The sequence below is a fragment of the Podarcis tiliguerta genome (genome assembly GCF_965153285.1).
Source record: "Podarcis tiliguerta genome assembly, chromosome: 14".
NCBI classification, from domain to species: domain Eukaryota; kingdom Metazoa; phylum Chordata; class Lepidosauria; order Squamata; family Lacertidae; genus Podarcis; species Podarcis tiliguerta.
The window spans coordinates 47,238,315-47,252,796 of record NC_139547.1 but is presented as its reverse complement, the minus strand read 5'-3'; the positions used below and the strand labels follow the sequence as shown (position 1 = coordinate 47,252,796).

The 14,482-nt window shown below is 49.0% G+C and overlaps 2 protein-coding genes across 2 annotated transcripts in view; both read right to left on the bottom strand.

Moving 5' to 3' along the window:
• Positions 1–14,482, bottom strand: part of LOC310664458 (uncharacterized protein) — a 541,032-nt gene that overhangs the window by 256,519 nt on the left and 270,031 nt on the right. The window lies entirely within an intron of this gene.
• The window catches only part of FLII (FLII actin remodeling protein), a 57,068-nt gene that overhangs the window by 39,145 nt on the left and 3,441 nt on the right, over positions 1–14,482 (bottom strand). Inside the window, exons 2-6 of the mRNA XM_083413338.1 lie at positions 9,320–9,430; positions 7,583–7,654; positions 5,577–5,657; positions 4,607–4,692; positions 1,842–2,003 (exon numbers count right to left, since the gene is read on the bottom strand). Coding sequence (XP_083269464.1) covers positions 1,842–2,003; positions 4,607–4,692; positions 5,577–5,657; positions 7,583–7,654; positions 9,320–9,430 — 512 coding nt within the window. The remainder of the gene's footprint in view (positions 1–1,841; positions 2,004–4,606; positions 4,693–5,576; positions 5,658–7,582; positions 7,655–9,319; positions 9,431–14,482) is intronic.

Sequence of the window (14,482 nt, the reverse complement as noted above, 5' to 3'; positions counted from 1 at the left end):
GAAGCAAGTTCTTAACCTGAAGCACTATTTATGGGTTAGCAGAGTCTGTAATCTGATGTGTATGTAACCTGAAGCATATGTAACCCGAGGTAACACTGTATTAGCATATATTGCAGCAGCTTCTTCTTTTTTCCACTTTATTTTGCTCAACCGAAAAAAACTTTTATTTTTATTATAAAAGCATTCATTTCACAAGGTTAGGAAGTGTGAAGGGAAGCCGTGGGCGGGGAGGGGCCCCTCCTCAGCCTTGGGGTGCAAGCCCTGCCCCGCATAGGTCTCAGAAGTTTTGAGGTCAGCTCCGATTACACGGTGAAAATGGAAGGCACTCTGTACAATCTCAGAGGTAGTCTCTTCTTTTTCACATGCAGAGGAGCAAAATGGAGCTAGGTGTGGCCTCACTGGTCTCTTTCAATTTAATACAGCCCACCACCAAAAAAACAAGAAACAAAAGCTGGCTCAAGGGGCCGTAGGGTCTTCTTTTTCGAAAGAAAAGCCTCAAAAGTACCACCTATTGGGATCACAAAACAAGGCAAAGGCCTTCCAAGATTGGATGCATCAGTGGCACAGATTTTGACATGTGTCCTCCTCTGGTTAATAATAATAATAATAATAATAATAATAATAATAATAATAATAATAATTTATTTGTACCCCTCCCATCTGGCTGGGTTTCCCCAGCCACTCTGAGCAGCTTCCAGCAAGGATGCATCAAAATGTCACACGTTAAAAACTTCCCTGAACAGGGCTGCCTTCAGATGTCTTCTAAATATCAGATAGTTGTTTATCTCCTTGACATCTGGTGGGAGGGCGTTCCACAGGGCGGGTGCCGCTATCAAGAAGGCCCTCTGCCTGGTTCCCTGTAACTTCACTTCTCACAGGGAGGGAACCACCAGAAGGCCATCAGCGTTGGACCTCAGTGTCCAGGTAGAACGATGGGGGTGGAGACGCTCCTTCAGGTATACTGGGCTGAGGCCGTTTAGGGCTTTAAAGGTCAACACCAACACTTTGAATTGTGCTTGGAAACGTACTGGGAGCCAATGTGGACTGGTGTTATATGGCCCCGGCGGCCACTCCCAGTCACCAGTCTAGCTGCCACATTCTGGATTAGTTGTAGTTTCCGGGTCACCTTCAAAGGTAGCCCCATGTAAAGCGTATTGCAGTAGTCCAAGCAGGAGATAACCAGAGCATGCACCACTCTGGCGAGACAGTCCGCAGGCAAGTGGAAAGTATTCTGCCCGGACGCTGAGGTCCAGCGCTGAGGCCTTCTGCGGGTTCCCTCATTGCGAGAAGCAAAGCTACAGGGAACCAGGCAGAGGGCCTTCTCGGTAGTGGCACCCGCCCTGTGGAACGCCCTCCCAGCAGATGTCAAAGCGATAAACAACTACCTGACATTCAGAAGACAGCTTAAGGCTGTTTTTAGGGAAGTTTTTAATGTGTGACATTTTAGTGTATTTTTGGTCTCTGTGGAAGCCGCTCAGAATGGCTGGGGAAACCCAGCCAGATGGGTGGGGTACAAATAATAAATTATATTATTATGATTATTATTATACCCCCTGGTGTGCCTGAGCTTTGCCCCCTCCCTGCCCTGATCACACTTTCCCATCTACATTCCCAACCATGAGGACTAGCACCTTTGCATTTTGAAAAGCGCCAAAGGAAACCTGACAGCTTCAAGGTGCTAAGAGCCTGCCCCTCCAACCCCAGTTCCTTTGCTCGAACAGGCAGCAAAAGGAGTGCAGCTGCAGCCACGTAGAGAGCCTGTAGCAAAATGACCGCGACTGCAGTTGCGGAAAGACTGCTCTCGCTCTCCTGCCCCCTTCCCCAGCTCCCAGCCGCCTCACCTGAGCTGCGCATGCAGGAGAGGGTTGTTATTCAAAATCAAGGTCTGCAGGTGCACCAGGCGCCTCATCTGGGGGGGGAGGCTCTCCAGCTTGTTGTCGCTCAAATCCAGGTAGAGCAGGTCTGTCAGGTTGATGAACAGCTGGTTGGGGATGTTGTCGATGCTGCAGGGAGAAAGGGAGAGGAATGGCACACCTTGTCAGGCAGGTTCCAGCAAGGAAGCTTAACCACAGCTGGAGATTGGAGAGATCAAGGGTGGGCTGGAGGGGACCCTATTCTGCACCAGGCCTGCACATCTGAACAAGAAGCTCAAAATGGACAGCTATGATTCTATCACTGCCACCTTATCACGGAGGAAGAATCTGCAGCCCTCCAGACGTAGCTGCAAGCCACCTGCCATCATCCCCAGCCACTGGCCATATTGGCGGGGGCTAATGGGACTTGGGTCCCATTAATAAGGGCAACCAGTTCAGTCACTGCTCGCTAGGATTATATTCTCGCAACTTTTAATTCAGCAAAATAAGCAGGAAACTCTGGGGTGAAACAATAGAAATATTCTCCATTAGAATGCATTGGCTAAAACTAGTACTAAACGCCTAGATCAGGCATCGGCAAACTCCCGCCCTCCAGATGTTTTGGGACTACAATTCCCATCGTCCCTAGCTAACAGGACCAGTGGTCAGGGATGATGGGAATTGTAGTCCCAAACATCTGGAGGGCCGGAGTTTGCCTATGCCTGTCCTCGATTTTCAATAGTTAGTTAGCTCTCCAAGCTCCAACAACGAACTTACTCAGCGCTCTTGGAAACCAATACAAGTTTGACCTTAAGGGCAGGCAAATCCCTCCAACACCCATTTCTGGATCTGCTATTAGTGTGGTTTCTGTGGCCAAACTGCCACACTCGCTTTTTTGTAGGCTTTTTAGAATAGTTAGGGATTCCTTGACTCTTCAGATCAAGGCGTGCATTTATTTGCTGCCTGATTTCACTGTAATTTTGCTGTCTGAAGCAGCATTTATCTACAGTGGTACCTCGGGTTACCGCCCTGAACCCGGAAGTACTGGAACGGGTTACTTCCGGGTTTCGGCACTCGCACATGCGCAGAAGCACTAAATCGCGCTTTGCGCATAAGCGCCGAATCGCAACCTGCGTGTGCGCAGACGCAGCGCTGCGGGTTGCAAACGTGCCTCCCGTACGGATCACGTTCACAACCCAAAGTTATAAACAAAGCTTCCCTTCATTATAAACAAAGCTTTCTTTCTCCCCCCTCCCTTTTCTTGTGGGCATGAGACTAATTTAATGGAATATGCAGAAATGGCGAGACTGACGGGAAAGATCAGAAACCAGGAAGATCAAGCATTTCTAAAAGATTGGAATAACTTTTTTATATACTTAAAAAACCACTGTAGACAGTTAAAATCATTGGCAGGGATACAATGACATTTGTAATGTGAAATGAACTTTGGTAACTACGATTATACAACAGATGGACAACGGTAAAAGATGCAGGGGAAAAAGAAGAAAAGAAAACTTTCTTTGAAAATGGAACCCATGGAGGGAAGGGAGGAGGTCTGAAGGTTTGAAAGAACCTTTTTATTTTAATGTATTGGAATGGTTAAAGTGGTTACGTACAAATTCATGTAAAACCAATAAAAAAAGTGTGTGTGTGTGTGTGTGTATTTTTCACTCCATAGGGCGCACCGGACCATAGGGCGCACCTAGTTTTTAGAGGAAAGCCTCAAGGCATGCTGGGAAAGAGGCTGACTTTGTTGCCCAGTAGTACAGTATCTTGAAATGAGCATGGGGACAGCCTGCCTCTCAGAGATTGGTATGGAGGGACTCGTTGGGATAGATCATGTGAAACTTGGCTTCCTCTTTAGCCACGCACAACTGGGAGAGGCTGCGCGCGGCTTCGTTTTTAGTCGCAAGGCTGGGGCGGGGGAAGCCCGAGCTTCCCCCGACCCCAGCCCCCAGAACAGGTCCGGGAGCGGAGGCAAGGTTGCACAGCCTTGCCGCCGCTCTGGGAGCTTGCGGGCTGGGGGAGCACTCCAAAGGCTTGCGGATAGCTGCCCGAAGCCCGGGGTGCGCAGCGCTGCACACCCCAGGCTTCGGGCTGCAGGCTGCTATCCGCAAGCCTTTGGAGCCCGGCGGGAACTCCCGCCACGCTCCGAAGACTTGTGGATAGCTTCTTGAAGCCTGGAGAGCGAGAGGGGTCGGAGCACACCGACCCCTTTCGCTCTCCAGACTTCAGCGAAAGCCTGCATTCGCTCCATTGGATGCACACACATTTTCCCTTCATTTTTGGAGGGGGGAAAGTGCGTCCTATAGAGCGAAAAATACGGTATGTATAAAAGAGACTAAGGGAAAATGCATATTCATAGCAGACACACGTCATAACTCTAGCAAAAGATCCTGAACATCTTGGTAGCATGCGTATGAATACATGTGAGTGCTGGACACACATGTTGGTTTAGACACATAGTTTGTCACACCAGTTACTGGAAACCGGAGTTATTTAGGGGGTGGGGCAGGGGATGTACTTTGCTCTCAGGTTCTGCTTGTTCCCCAGGGGCATCCGGTTGGCCACTGTGAGAAGAGGAAGCTGGACTAGATGGGCCACGGGCCTGATCCACCAGGTTACTCTTATGTTCTTAACACCCCCATTTTACAGAAATGTGAACCAACCACTCCCAACACACTCAGCCCTCCTGGGAAGACCCAAATGTTTTCTGCCCGTTTTCCAGGGAGGAAATTCACCCCCAGACTTACCTGTTATGTTTCAGGTTCAGCACAAGCATGTTTTTGGCGTTCTCAAGCTCCCGGGGACACTCGGTCAGCTGGTTGTAGCTCAGGTCCTAAGACAAAACAAGGAGAGCTGAATCAAAGGAGGACCTCTGCATTTGGGCTGACCAGCAGCTGCCCCAAAGGTGTTCAAGCTTCCCAGGGGTCAGAAGATATGAATAGCAATTCATAAATAAGCTTGCAATTAGCAAAATAGGTAGAGGGACACGGGTGGCGCTGTGGTCTAAACCACAGAGCGTAGGACTTGCTGATCAGAAGGTCAGCGGTTCGAATCCCCGCGACGGGGTGAGCTCCCGTTGTTCGGTCCCAGCTCCTGCCCACCTAGCAGTTCAAAAGCACGTCAAAGTGCAAGTAGATAAATGTGCTGCTCTGGTTTGCCAGAAGAGGCTTCGTCATGCTGGCCACATGACCAGGTAGCTGTACGCCGGCTCCCTCGGCCAGTAAAGCGAGATGAGCGCTGCAACCACAGAGTCAGCCACGACTGGACCTAACGGTCAGGGGTCCCTTTACCTTTACCTAGCAAGATAGGTGGTTACTCACAAACTGCAGCAATTAATTTATTATTATTATTATTATTATTATTATTATTATTATTATTATTATTATCTTCCTTGATCTAAAGAGCTCAAGGAAAGCAAACCCCTTTTGCACTGCCTTGAGTTCTTCCCACACAGCTTCAGCAGAGGGAACCTAGGAGTCAATCCTCAGGGTCCAACTCGCCTCTTCTCTCTTTGATTGGCTCCAATCAGCACAAAGGGCAAGAAGATGTCTTCTCAGTAGCTAAACCGCTGCCCGTTCATGCTGATTGGAAGGCTCCGGGATGCCAGAGGCAGAGACCCGTCTGCAGAAATAGTAATGGGTCTTCGACCCCCTGTGACCCCGAACCGTTACACCAATGTGCCCATCGCAGCCACGGAGCAATTGGGCCCAAACATACCAACACAGAGAGGTCGTCGAGCTGGAAGATGTCATCGGGAACCCCAGAGTTCTTCAGGCAGTTGGCACGAGCAACAATGGCCTAGAGGAATGTCGAAAGAGGTCAGGAAGAAATAACAAGGATACAAGTATTATATTTACAGCACCTGAACCAGACCACCAAGTCAGAATAAAAGATATCGGCTTCACGGACCACAGTTACCACACTCACTGAGCCTAACTTGGTCTCCGCCTAACAAATGCATGTCATAGCTCAATTTTCTAACAATACCAAAGAGCATTTTGATGTCCCATTTTAACATTATAGGTGCGCAGATTTGCTAAAAGTTCCCTTCAAGGAGAGGTGCTGTCCTTGCAATCGGTCTCAGGGTCGTGGGTTTGAACCCCACATTAGGCAAAAGACTCTCACATCGCTTCGACTAGGTCCTTTTCAACTCTACAATTCTATGATTCTATGCGTCTTTCTGCTGGAAATCCTAACAGGGGCCTGGGGGATGCATAGGGCAGTTTCCTGGTCAATTTTTAGAGACCCGTTGGGGCCCAGAGGGGCTGTGGCGACCCAGTCAGATGAGTGAGGTACAAATAAAAAGTATGATGATACAGTGGACGCTCAGGTTGTGAACATGATCCGTGCGGGATGCACGTTCGCAACCAACAGCATCAGCAACCTGCATCTGTGCACGTGCGTGTTGCGATTCGGCGCTTCTGCGCATGCGCAAAGAGCGATTTAGCGCTTCTGCGCATGTGCGACCGCCAAAACCCGGAATTAACCCGTTCCGGTACTTCCGGGTTTCAGCAGTCCACAACCCAAAGAAACACAACCTGAAGCGTCTGTAACCCGAGGTATGACTGTACTGATCTTCCTTGAGGATCGGTGGGTCTGTTAAAACCATTACTGAACAGATGGCGATATATCTGAGCATTGCAATATCTCTTAGACCTGCTACGGCCGCTAGCTCTAAAAGGGGATAGGACAAATTCGCAGAGGACAAGGCTCTCAATGGCTACTACAGCCTTCAATATTGGAGGCAGCAATGCTTTCGAAGACCAGCTGCAGGTGGAAAGAGTTTTGCTCTTGTGATCGAGTTCTACCTATGGGTTTCCCACAGGCATTTGGTTGGCCGCCGTGAGAACAGGATGCTGGACTGCGTGGGCCTTAGGCCTGATCCAGCAGGCTCATCGTACGTTCTTAACTTGCCCCTTTTGTTCTTCCGAGGCCGCAATTATGAGGTGGTTTGTGGGGAGTTGTTTGTATTTGAATGGCTGGCTAACGGTTAAAGACATTTGACAGGACTGAAACCAGAGCCATCAGAGATGAATATGATCATACCTCGGATTGAAGTAGCTTCAAGTTAAGTATTTTCGGGTTGTGCTCCGTGGCGACCCGGAAGTAACGGAGCACATTACTTCTGGGTTTCACCGCTCGCGCATGCGCAGACGCTCAAAATGAGGTTGTCAAGCCTCTGCTTAAAGACCTCCAAGGAAGGAGACTCCACCACACTCCTTGGCAGCAAATTCCACTGTCGAACAGCTCTTACTGTCAGGAAGTTCTTCCTAATGTTTAGGTGGAATCTTCTTTCTTGTAGTTTGGATCCATTGCTCCGTGTCCGCTTCTCTGGAGCAGCAGAAAACAACCTTTCTCCCTCCTCCATGTGACATCCTTTTATATATTTGAACATGGCGATCATATCACCCCTTAACCTCCTCTTCTCCAGGCTAAACATGCCCAGCTCCCTTAGCCGTTCCTCATAAGGCATCGTTTCCAGGCCTTTGACCATTTTGGTTGCCCTCCTCTGGACATGGTCACACGCATGCGCAGAAGCAGCGAAACCCGACCCGCGCATGCGCATCTTATGTTTACTTCAGGATGCAAACTGGGCTCCGGAACGGATCCCTTTCCTATCCAGAGGTACCACTGTACGAGGAGCAGGCCAGCTGCACCGTTCTGAGCTAGCAGGGCTTCCGAGCAACAAACACGAGGATTTCAAAAAGCATTCGGAACTTTACCCGGAGGCAAGGCAGGCCGGAAAGTTCTCCGTGGAGAGTGGTGAGGCTGTTGTGGCTCACGGAGAGATGTTCCTGTTTGGAAACAAAGAAAGAAAGCACAACTGGTGAGGTTTGTGGACTTGCCTTCCTTGGAGGTTTTTGAGCTGAGGTCGGGTGGCCATTTCTCATGGAGGATCTAGTTGAGATTCCTGCATTGCAGGGGGGGGGTGTGTGGTTGGACTAGATGACAATTCGTGGTCCCTCCCAACTCTACAATTTGCTGCAATTGTTCAGCTGAAGAAATGAACCTACCGTATTTTTCGCCCTATTGGACGCACCAGCCCATAGGACGCACCTAGTTTTCAGGGGGGGAAATCAAGGAAAAAAATATGATTTCCCCGCCGCAGCTCTGGGAGCAGCGGACAGGCTGCACGCAGCCTGTGCGCTACTCCAAGACCTTCTCCCTGCTTTTGCGGGAGGTGGTGGAATTCCCTCACCTCCCGAAAAGCCCACAGGAGCCCAGCGTGACTCCTGCGGGCTTTTCAACCAGGAGGGAGAAGGGACTGAAACGGCCAGTCAGTCCCTTGTCCCTCCTCGGGGAAAAGTCCCCAAGAGGGGCGCGCTCTTCAAAGGGTGCACGGCTCCTGCGGGCTTTTCTACGAGGTGGGGGAATTCCCCCACCTCCTAGAAAAGCCAGCAGAAGCCGCGGAGCCGCTTTAAAGAGCGCACGGCTTTTGCCTGCTTTTGCAGGAGGTGGCGGAATTCCCCCATCTCCCGCAAAAGCCCACAGGAGGGTTGGAGAGTAGCGGGATGGTGTCGCACACCTTCCCGCTGCCCCCCATCCTCTGGGGCTGGCCATGGGGGAAGCGCTGCTCCCCCCCCCCCCGCCAGCCTCCAACCCGGGTCGGAGAGTAGCGGGAAGAGCGCAGGCTTCGGAGGTTTCGCGTTGCTATCGCTGAAGCCAAGGAGCCTGCATTCGCCCCATAAGACGCACACACATTTCCCCTTCATTTTTGGAGGGGGAAAAGTGCGTCTTATAGGGCGAAAAATACGGTATGCTGCCAATTCTCGTAGTAGACCACTATGAAGTAAGCAGCACATAAGCGGCACACAAAACACTACCAAACCATTCGACTTCGTTTGATCAAACTTACCTTTGTGGAGATCTAAAGGAGCCTGGCTAAAGGACCTTTAAAGACTGAATCTTCCTTTTGGACACAATTTGAATGAGTTTTTTTGTTTGTGGTTTCTGTAGTGGATCTTGTACCTTGTTCTCTCAATTTTTGGATTATTAATATAAGATTTAGAATGTAGAATGGTTTGGTAGTGTTTTGTGCGCCACAGTTTTTCACCTGGCTGTGAACAGACACAGGGACTGCATTCAAACATTGTGTGAATTGTCAAAATAAAAATAAACGCCACATAAGCAGAAGGCATGCAAAATTCCCAGATGGCCCCGTACTCAGACCCAGACCTGCTCTGCAAAGTCCCCCGTGTGGGGTCTCCATACCCTCATTCCTTGAGCAAAGAAACCTGAGCCCCAAAGCCTCGTCTTTCCAACCTTGCACATTTGGCGCACATTTTTCCCTTTTCTGAAACGGAAAGAGCAACCCACCCATTTGAGCTGCTCTCGCCTCCCCTTCCCTTTCCCTAGCTCTGCCTGGGTTCCCCTGCCCCTCTCGAGAAATTCCCAATGCTCCCCAGTCAGCAGAAAGGCCCCATCCATTCCTGAGCTGCCAGCCAGGGCAAGCTCCTCACCAGCTTTTGGAGGGAAGACAGCTCTTCGGGGAGGTAGCAGAGGCCGGTGCGGTTCAGCTTCAGCCATCGCAAGCTGGTCATCGACTTGACGTGCTCCGGAAAATAACCGCCCTGCAGGAAGAGGGGGGGGGGGACACAGGAGACAGAGACTTAGTTATGCTCTAGAACAGGGACTCCTAATCTCAAGGTTGTGGGTTCGAATCCCACGCTGGGCAAAAAGATCCCGGCATTGCAGGGGGTTGGACTAGATCAGGGGTCGGCAAACTACGGCCTGTGGGCTGGATATGGCCCAAGGGGGTCGTTAAACCACCCCTGCTGGCCCTTGCCACCCGCTCGGTCAGTCCCCGCCGGTGGAAAAGTTTGCCGACCCCTGGACTAAATGTCCCTCCAATTCCACAATTCTATAATTCCTAGGGGGAGGTGAGCCTTCGATATGTCATTATATTTGTACAGTGGTACCTCGGGTTACATACGCTTCAGGTTACACAGTCCACTAAGCCAAAAATAGTGCTTCAGGTTAAGAACTTTGCTTCGGGATAAGAACAGAAATCGGGCTCCGGCGGCTCAACGGCAGCAGGAGGCCCCATTAGCTAAAGTGGTGCTTCAGGTTAAGAACAGTTTCAGGTTAAGAATGGACCTCCAGAACAAATTAAGTACTTAACCCGAGGTACCACTGTATTTCCAGTTTGATTTGGTAAACCTCCCCTGGAAAAGGCTAATGCTTGATGCAACCGGTCTGGGGAAATTAATGAGGAGACGCTTAGACTTGATTTCATCGGAACTGAGTGAAGATGGCGGCTGCCAGCAGCGGAAAGACCTTTGGATTGATTCGGCAGAAACACCAGCGTGTGAGGAGATGCTGCAAACTTATAGAGGGGAATCACAGACATAAAATCCACACAGAAACACATCATTGCTTGTTTTAACTCGCTTGTGGGAACAACTCAGAGGCCGTGAAAGGAGGAAGGTTAACAGGAAGAATTAGAGGAACCATTGGAAATGACTATGAAAAGCATAAGAGATATGAGATGATCAGACTCTGAACTTGAAGCAGGGGAAGTCCTATCAAAAAATTTATAATCTGGCAGAATATTTGGATTATTTGATATGTATATGTATGATTTGGAGTATTTAATGTGATTTGATTGGATTGTTAAAGAGGAAAATTTAATAAAAATGAATTTATAAAAAAACACCTGTACAATTCTATGATTCCAGGGGTAGGGATTATTAGACCCGAGGAGCAGAAGGCCAGAAGCAATTGTTCTTACAACAGCCACCCAGATGCCCCTGGGAAACCTGCAAGAAGCAGAACCTGAGCACACAGAAGTCTTTCCTCCTGTAGAAGCCAGAGTACTTGGCTGGTAGCCATTGATCACCTTCTCCTTCACGAATTTGCCCAATCACTGTGAAAGTGACTTCCATAGTTCAACTAGGCCCTGCATGAAGGGCTATCCCGAATCTTCCATCTCTGAGCTTCATTGGATACCCATGAGTTCTGTGTTACGAGAGAGAGATCCTTTTACCTGTAGACTCTCTGCCTGCCATGCATAATTACTGTATTTTTCGCTCCATAAGACACACTTTTTTCCTCCTAAAAAGTAAGGGGAAATGTATGTGCGTCTTATGGAGCGAATGCAGGCGGGAGAAGGGACTGACGGGCTGCCCTCTGTCCCTCCTTCCGGCTCAACGGAAAGCCAGCAAGAGCCGCTGCATTAAAAGGTAAAGGTACCCCTGCCCATACGGGCCAGTCTTGCCAGACTCTAGGGTTGTGCGCTCATCTCACTCTAAAGGCCAGGAGCCAGCGCTGTCCGCGGACACTTCCGGGTCACGTGGCCAGCGTGACAAGCTGCATCTGGAGAGCCAGCGCAGCACACAGAAGACCATTTACCTTCCCGCTGGTAAGCAGTCCCTATTTATCTACTTGCACCCGAGGGTGCTTTCGAACTGCTAGGTTGGCAGGCGCTGGGACCGAACGACGGGAGCGCACCCCGCCGCGGGGATTCGAACCGCCGACCTTTTGATCGGCAAGTCCTAGGTGCTGAGGCTTTAACCCACAGCGCCACCCGCGTCCCATTGGGTCACCCCAAATTCACCATCAGATCACATAGCATGTCCATGGCTACAGCCTGCACCAAATAAATCATGCACCCACTGTTGCCTGGGGCCGTAATGGCGCAGAAACATGGTTACAAAGCACGGATCCACATGGATCCTCAGGATTTTTGCTTTGGCTCACCCCAAATTCACCATCAGATCACATAGCATGTCCATGGCCACAGCCTGCACCAAAAAAACCACGCATCCACTGTTTCTTGGGGCCGCAATGGTGCAAAAACGTGGTTACAAAGCACGGATCCACATGGATCCTCAGGATTTTTGCATTGGGCTACCCCAAACTCACCATCAAATCACATATCATGTCTGTGGCCACAGCATGAACCACAAAAATCATACATCCACTGTTTCGTTCAGGATATATTTTTTCTTGTTTTCCTCCTCCTCTAAAAACTAGGTGCGTCTTATGGAGCGAAAAATACGATATATGTTGCTTGCCTTTTCTCTAAACTATAAAACCCCCAACCCTGCAGCCTTTTCCCCTGGCTGAGTCGCTCCACACCCTTGCAATCTTGCAACTAGATGGCAGGGACAGTGTTTTAGATATTGAGGTGAGGGTGCCAGAGATCCAAATTCTTTCCAGCACAGATCACTTGCACACTCGCTGTTCACAGGTTAGTTAGATCACAGTTTATGAGCTGGGCCTGCGTGTCACTGCAAGAACATTCTCAGCCTCCAACCCTATCTCAAAGCGAAGAAACACACCCAAAAAAGCACAGCTCATTACCAAATATGACTCAAACGTTATTGCCAGCTCGAGGGCAGCCACACAAAAGTCGGGAAAGACAAACAAAATTGCAAATATAGAAATGGAAAGTGGATGGATGGAGGGGAGACAGAAAGAGTGTTCTGCAACATTTATTTATTTTTAAATTAGCGTTCTGGCTGAAAAGCTGGCTTATTTTCCTCCTCTATCCCCTTTTCCTTTTCTGTCATGTCTACTCAGGTTGTAAGTCTGGGCAGGGCAGGGATTCTACTGTTTTTATCAATCTGCACCCCTTTCTGTCTGAAAGGCAGGGTACAACTTCTTTGAATGAAATGAACAGGAACGAGACCTCGCCAATTCACAACCATCCTTCTTAATTCATTCCCTGTTTAGGGAAGTTTTTAATGACTAATAATAATAATAACAATAATTTATTATTTGTACCCTGCACATCTGGCTGGGTTTCCCCAGCCACTCTGGGCGGTTTCCAACAAAGATTAAAAATACATTAAAATGTCACACATTAAAAACTTCCCTAAACAGGGCTACCTTCTAAATGTCAGGTAGTTGTTTATCTCTTTGACATCTGGTGGGAGGGTGTTCCACAGGACGGGCACCACCACCAAGAAGACCCCTCAGCCTGGTTCCCTGTAACCTCACTTCTCGCAGGGAGGGAACCGCCAGAAGGCCCTCAGCGCTGGACATAAGTGTCTGGGCTGAACGATGGGGGTGGAGACGCTCCTTCAGGTATACTGGGCCGAGGCCGTTTAGGGCTTTAAAGGTCAGCACCAACATTTTGAATTGTGCTCGGAAACGTACTGGGAGCCAATGTATGTTTTAATGTATTTTAAATCTTTTGTTGGAAGCCACCCAGAGTTGCTGGGGAAACCCAGTCAGATGGGCAGAGTATGTATGCATGTATAAATTAATATAATATAATATAATATAATATAATATAATATATACAGTCATACTTCATGTTATGTTTGCTTCATGTTACGTTCTTTCAGGTTATGTCCCATGGCGACCCGGAAGTACCAAAACGTCCGGGTTTCGCCGCTCACGCATGTGCAGAAGCGCCAAATCGCACCGCGCACCTGTGCAGATACGGCGCTTCAGGTTGCGCTCTTTTCGTGTTGTGAACAGGCCTCTGGAACAGATCCCATTCAGAACCAGAGGTGCTGCTATGATATAATATAATATAATATATTTTTAATTGTTGTTGTTATTATTATTATGGGCTTCAGATAGCACGGCAAGGAGGAGGTCCTCTCTCTGCTCCACAACTTGGAGAGCTGCCACTGGTCAGAGCAGACAGAACATGGCTGGACGGCTTGCAACGAGAGCCTCTTCAAATGCTCAAGCAATTTCTTGTTTGCACCGATGAACCATCTCAGATCAAGCCTGCCTTGACACACTGCCTCAGAACCGTGTGCCGTCTATTGATTCCGTAGATATTTACAGGTATGAGTCACGGAGTTAGCAAATGGGAAGAAATCAAAGCGATGAACACGCAACCTTAAAAAAGGATAGGAACGCATAAGTAAATTGCAGGTTTTGGCCACAGGCTTCCAGTAGCATCTGGGCAGCACAGGGTTCCTCCTGCCTCTGGGATATGAAGGAAGAACTAGACCTCTTGCCCAGCTGTTTCCTAGGCTGCTCTGATACTGGTGCAATTCACAGGTGCAAAGTACCACAGAAGTACCATATTTTTCCGTGTATAACACGCCCCCATGTATAAGACTACAGTGGTACCTCGGGTTACATCGCTTCAGGTTAAATACTTTTTCAGGTTAAATACGCTTCAGGTTACAGACTCCCCTAACCCAGAAATAGTGCTTCAGGTTAAGAACTTTGCTTCAGGATGAGAACAGAAATCGTGCTCCGGCAGCATGGCGGCAGCGGGAGACCCCATTAGCTAAAGTGGTGCTTCAGGTTAAGAACAGTTTCAGCTTAAGAACGGACCTCCAGAACGAATTAAGTACTTAACCCGAGGTACCACTGTATTCTGGGGACTCCAATTTAAGAAAATGGGGGAAGATTGCCCAGAGTTGCTGTGTTTTTTGAGGTGGGGCAGAGTTGTTGAGCTTTTTTCAGTGGGGATTGTCGCAGGTGTCGCAAAAGACACTTATTGTCTGTCCCATCGCTGGCAGAAGACGCTGATGGCCGACCAATAGTCGCAGCAACAGCCAATCAACACCAGCACTTGACGCAGCCACCAATAACACGCCCAATAGCGGCTGACCATTTCCAGCTTGCGGCAGGAACCAATCCCACGTCCCCCAGCCACTATCTGTGTATAAGATGACCTGCAATTTTAACATGAATTTTTAAATTAA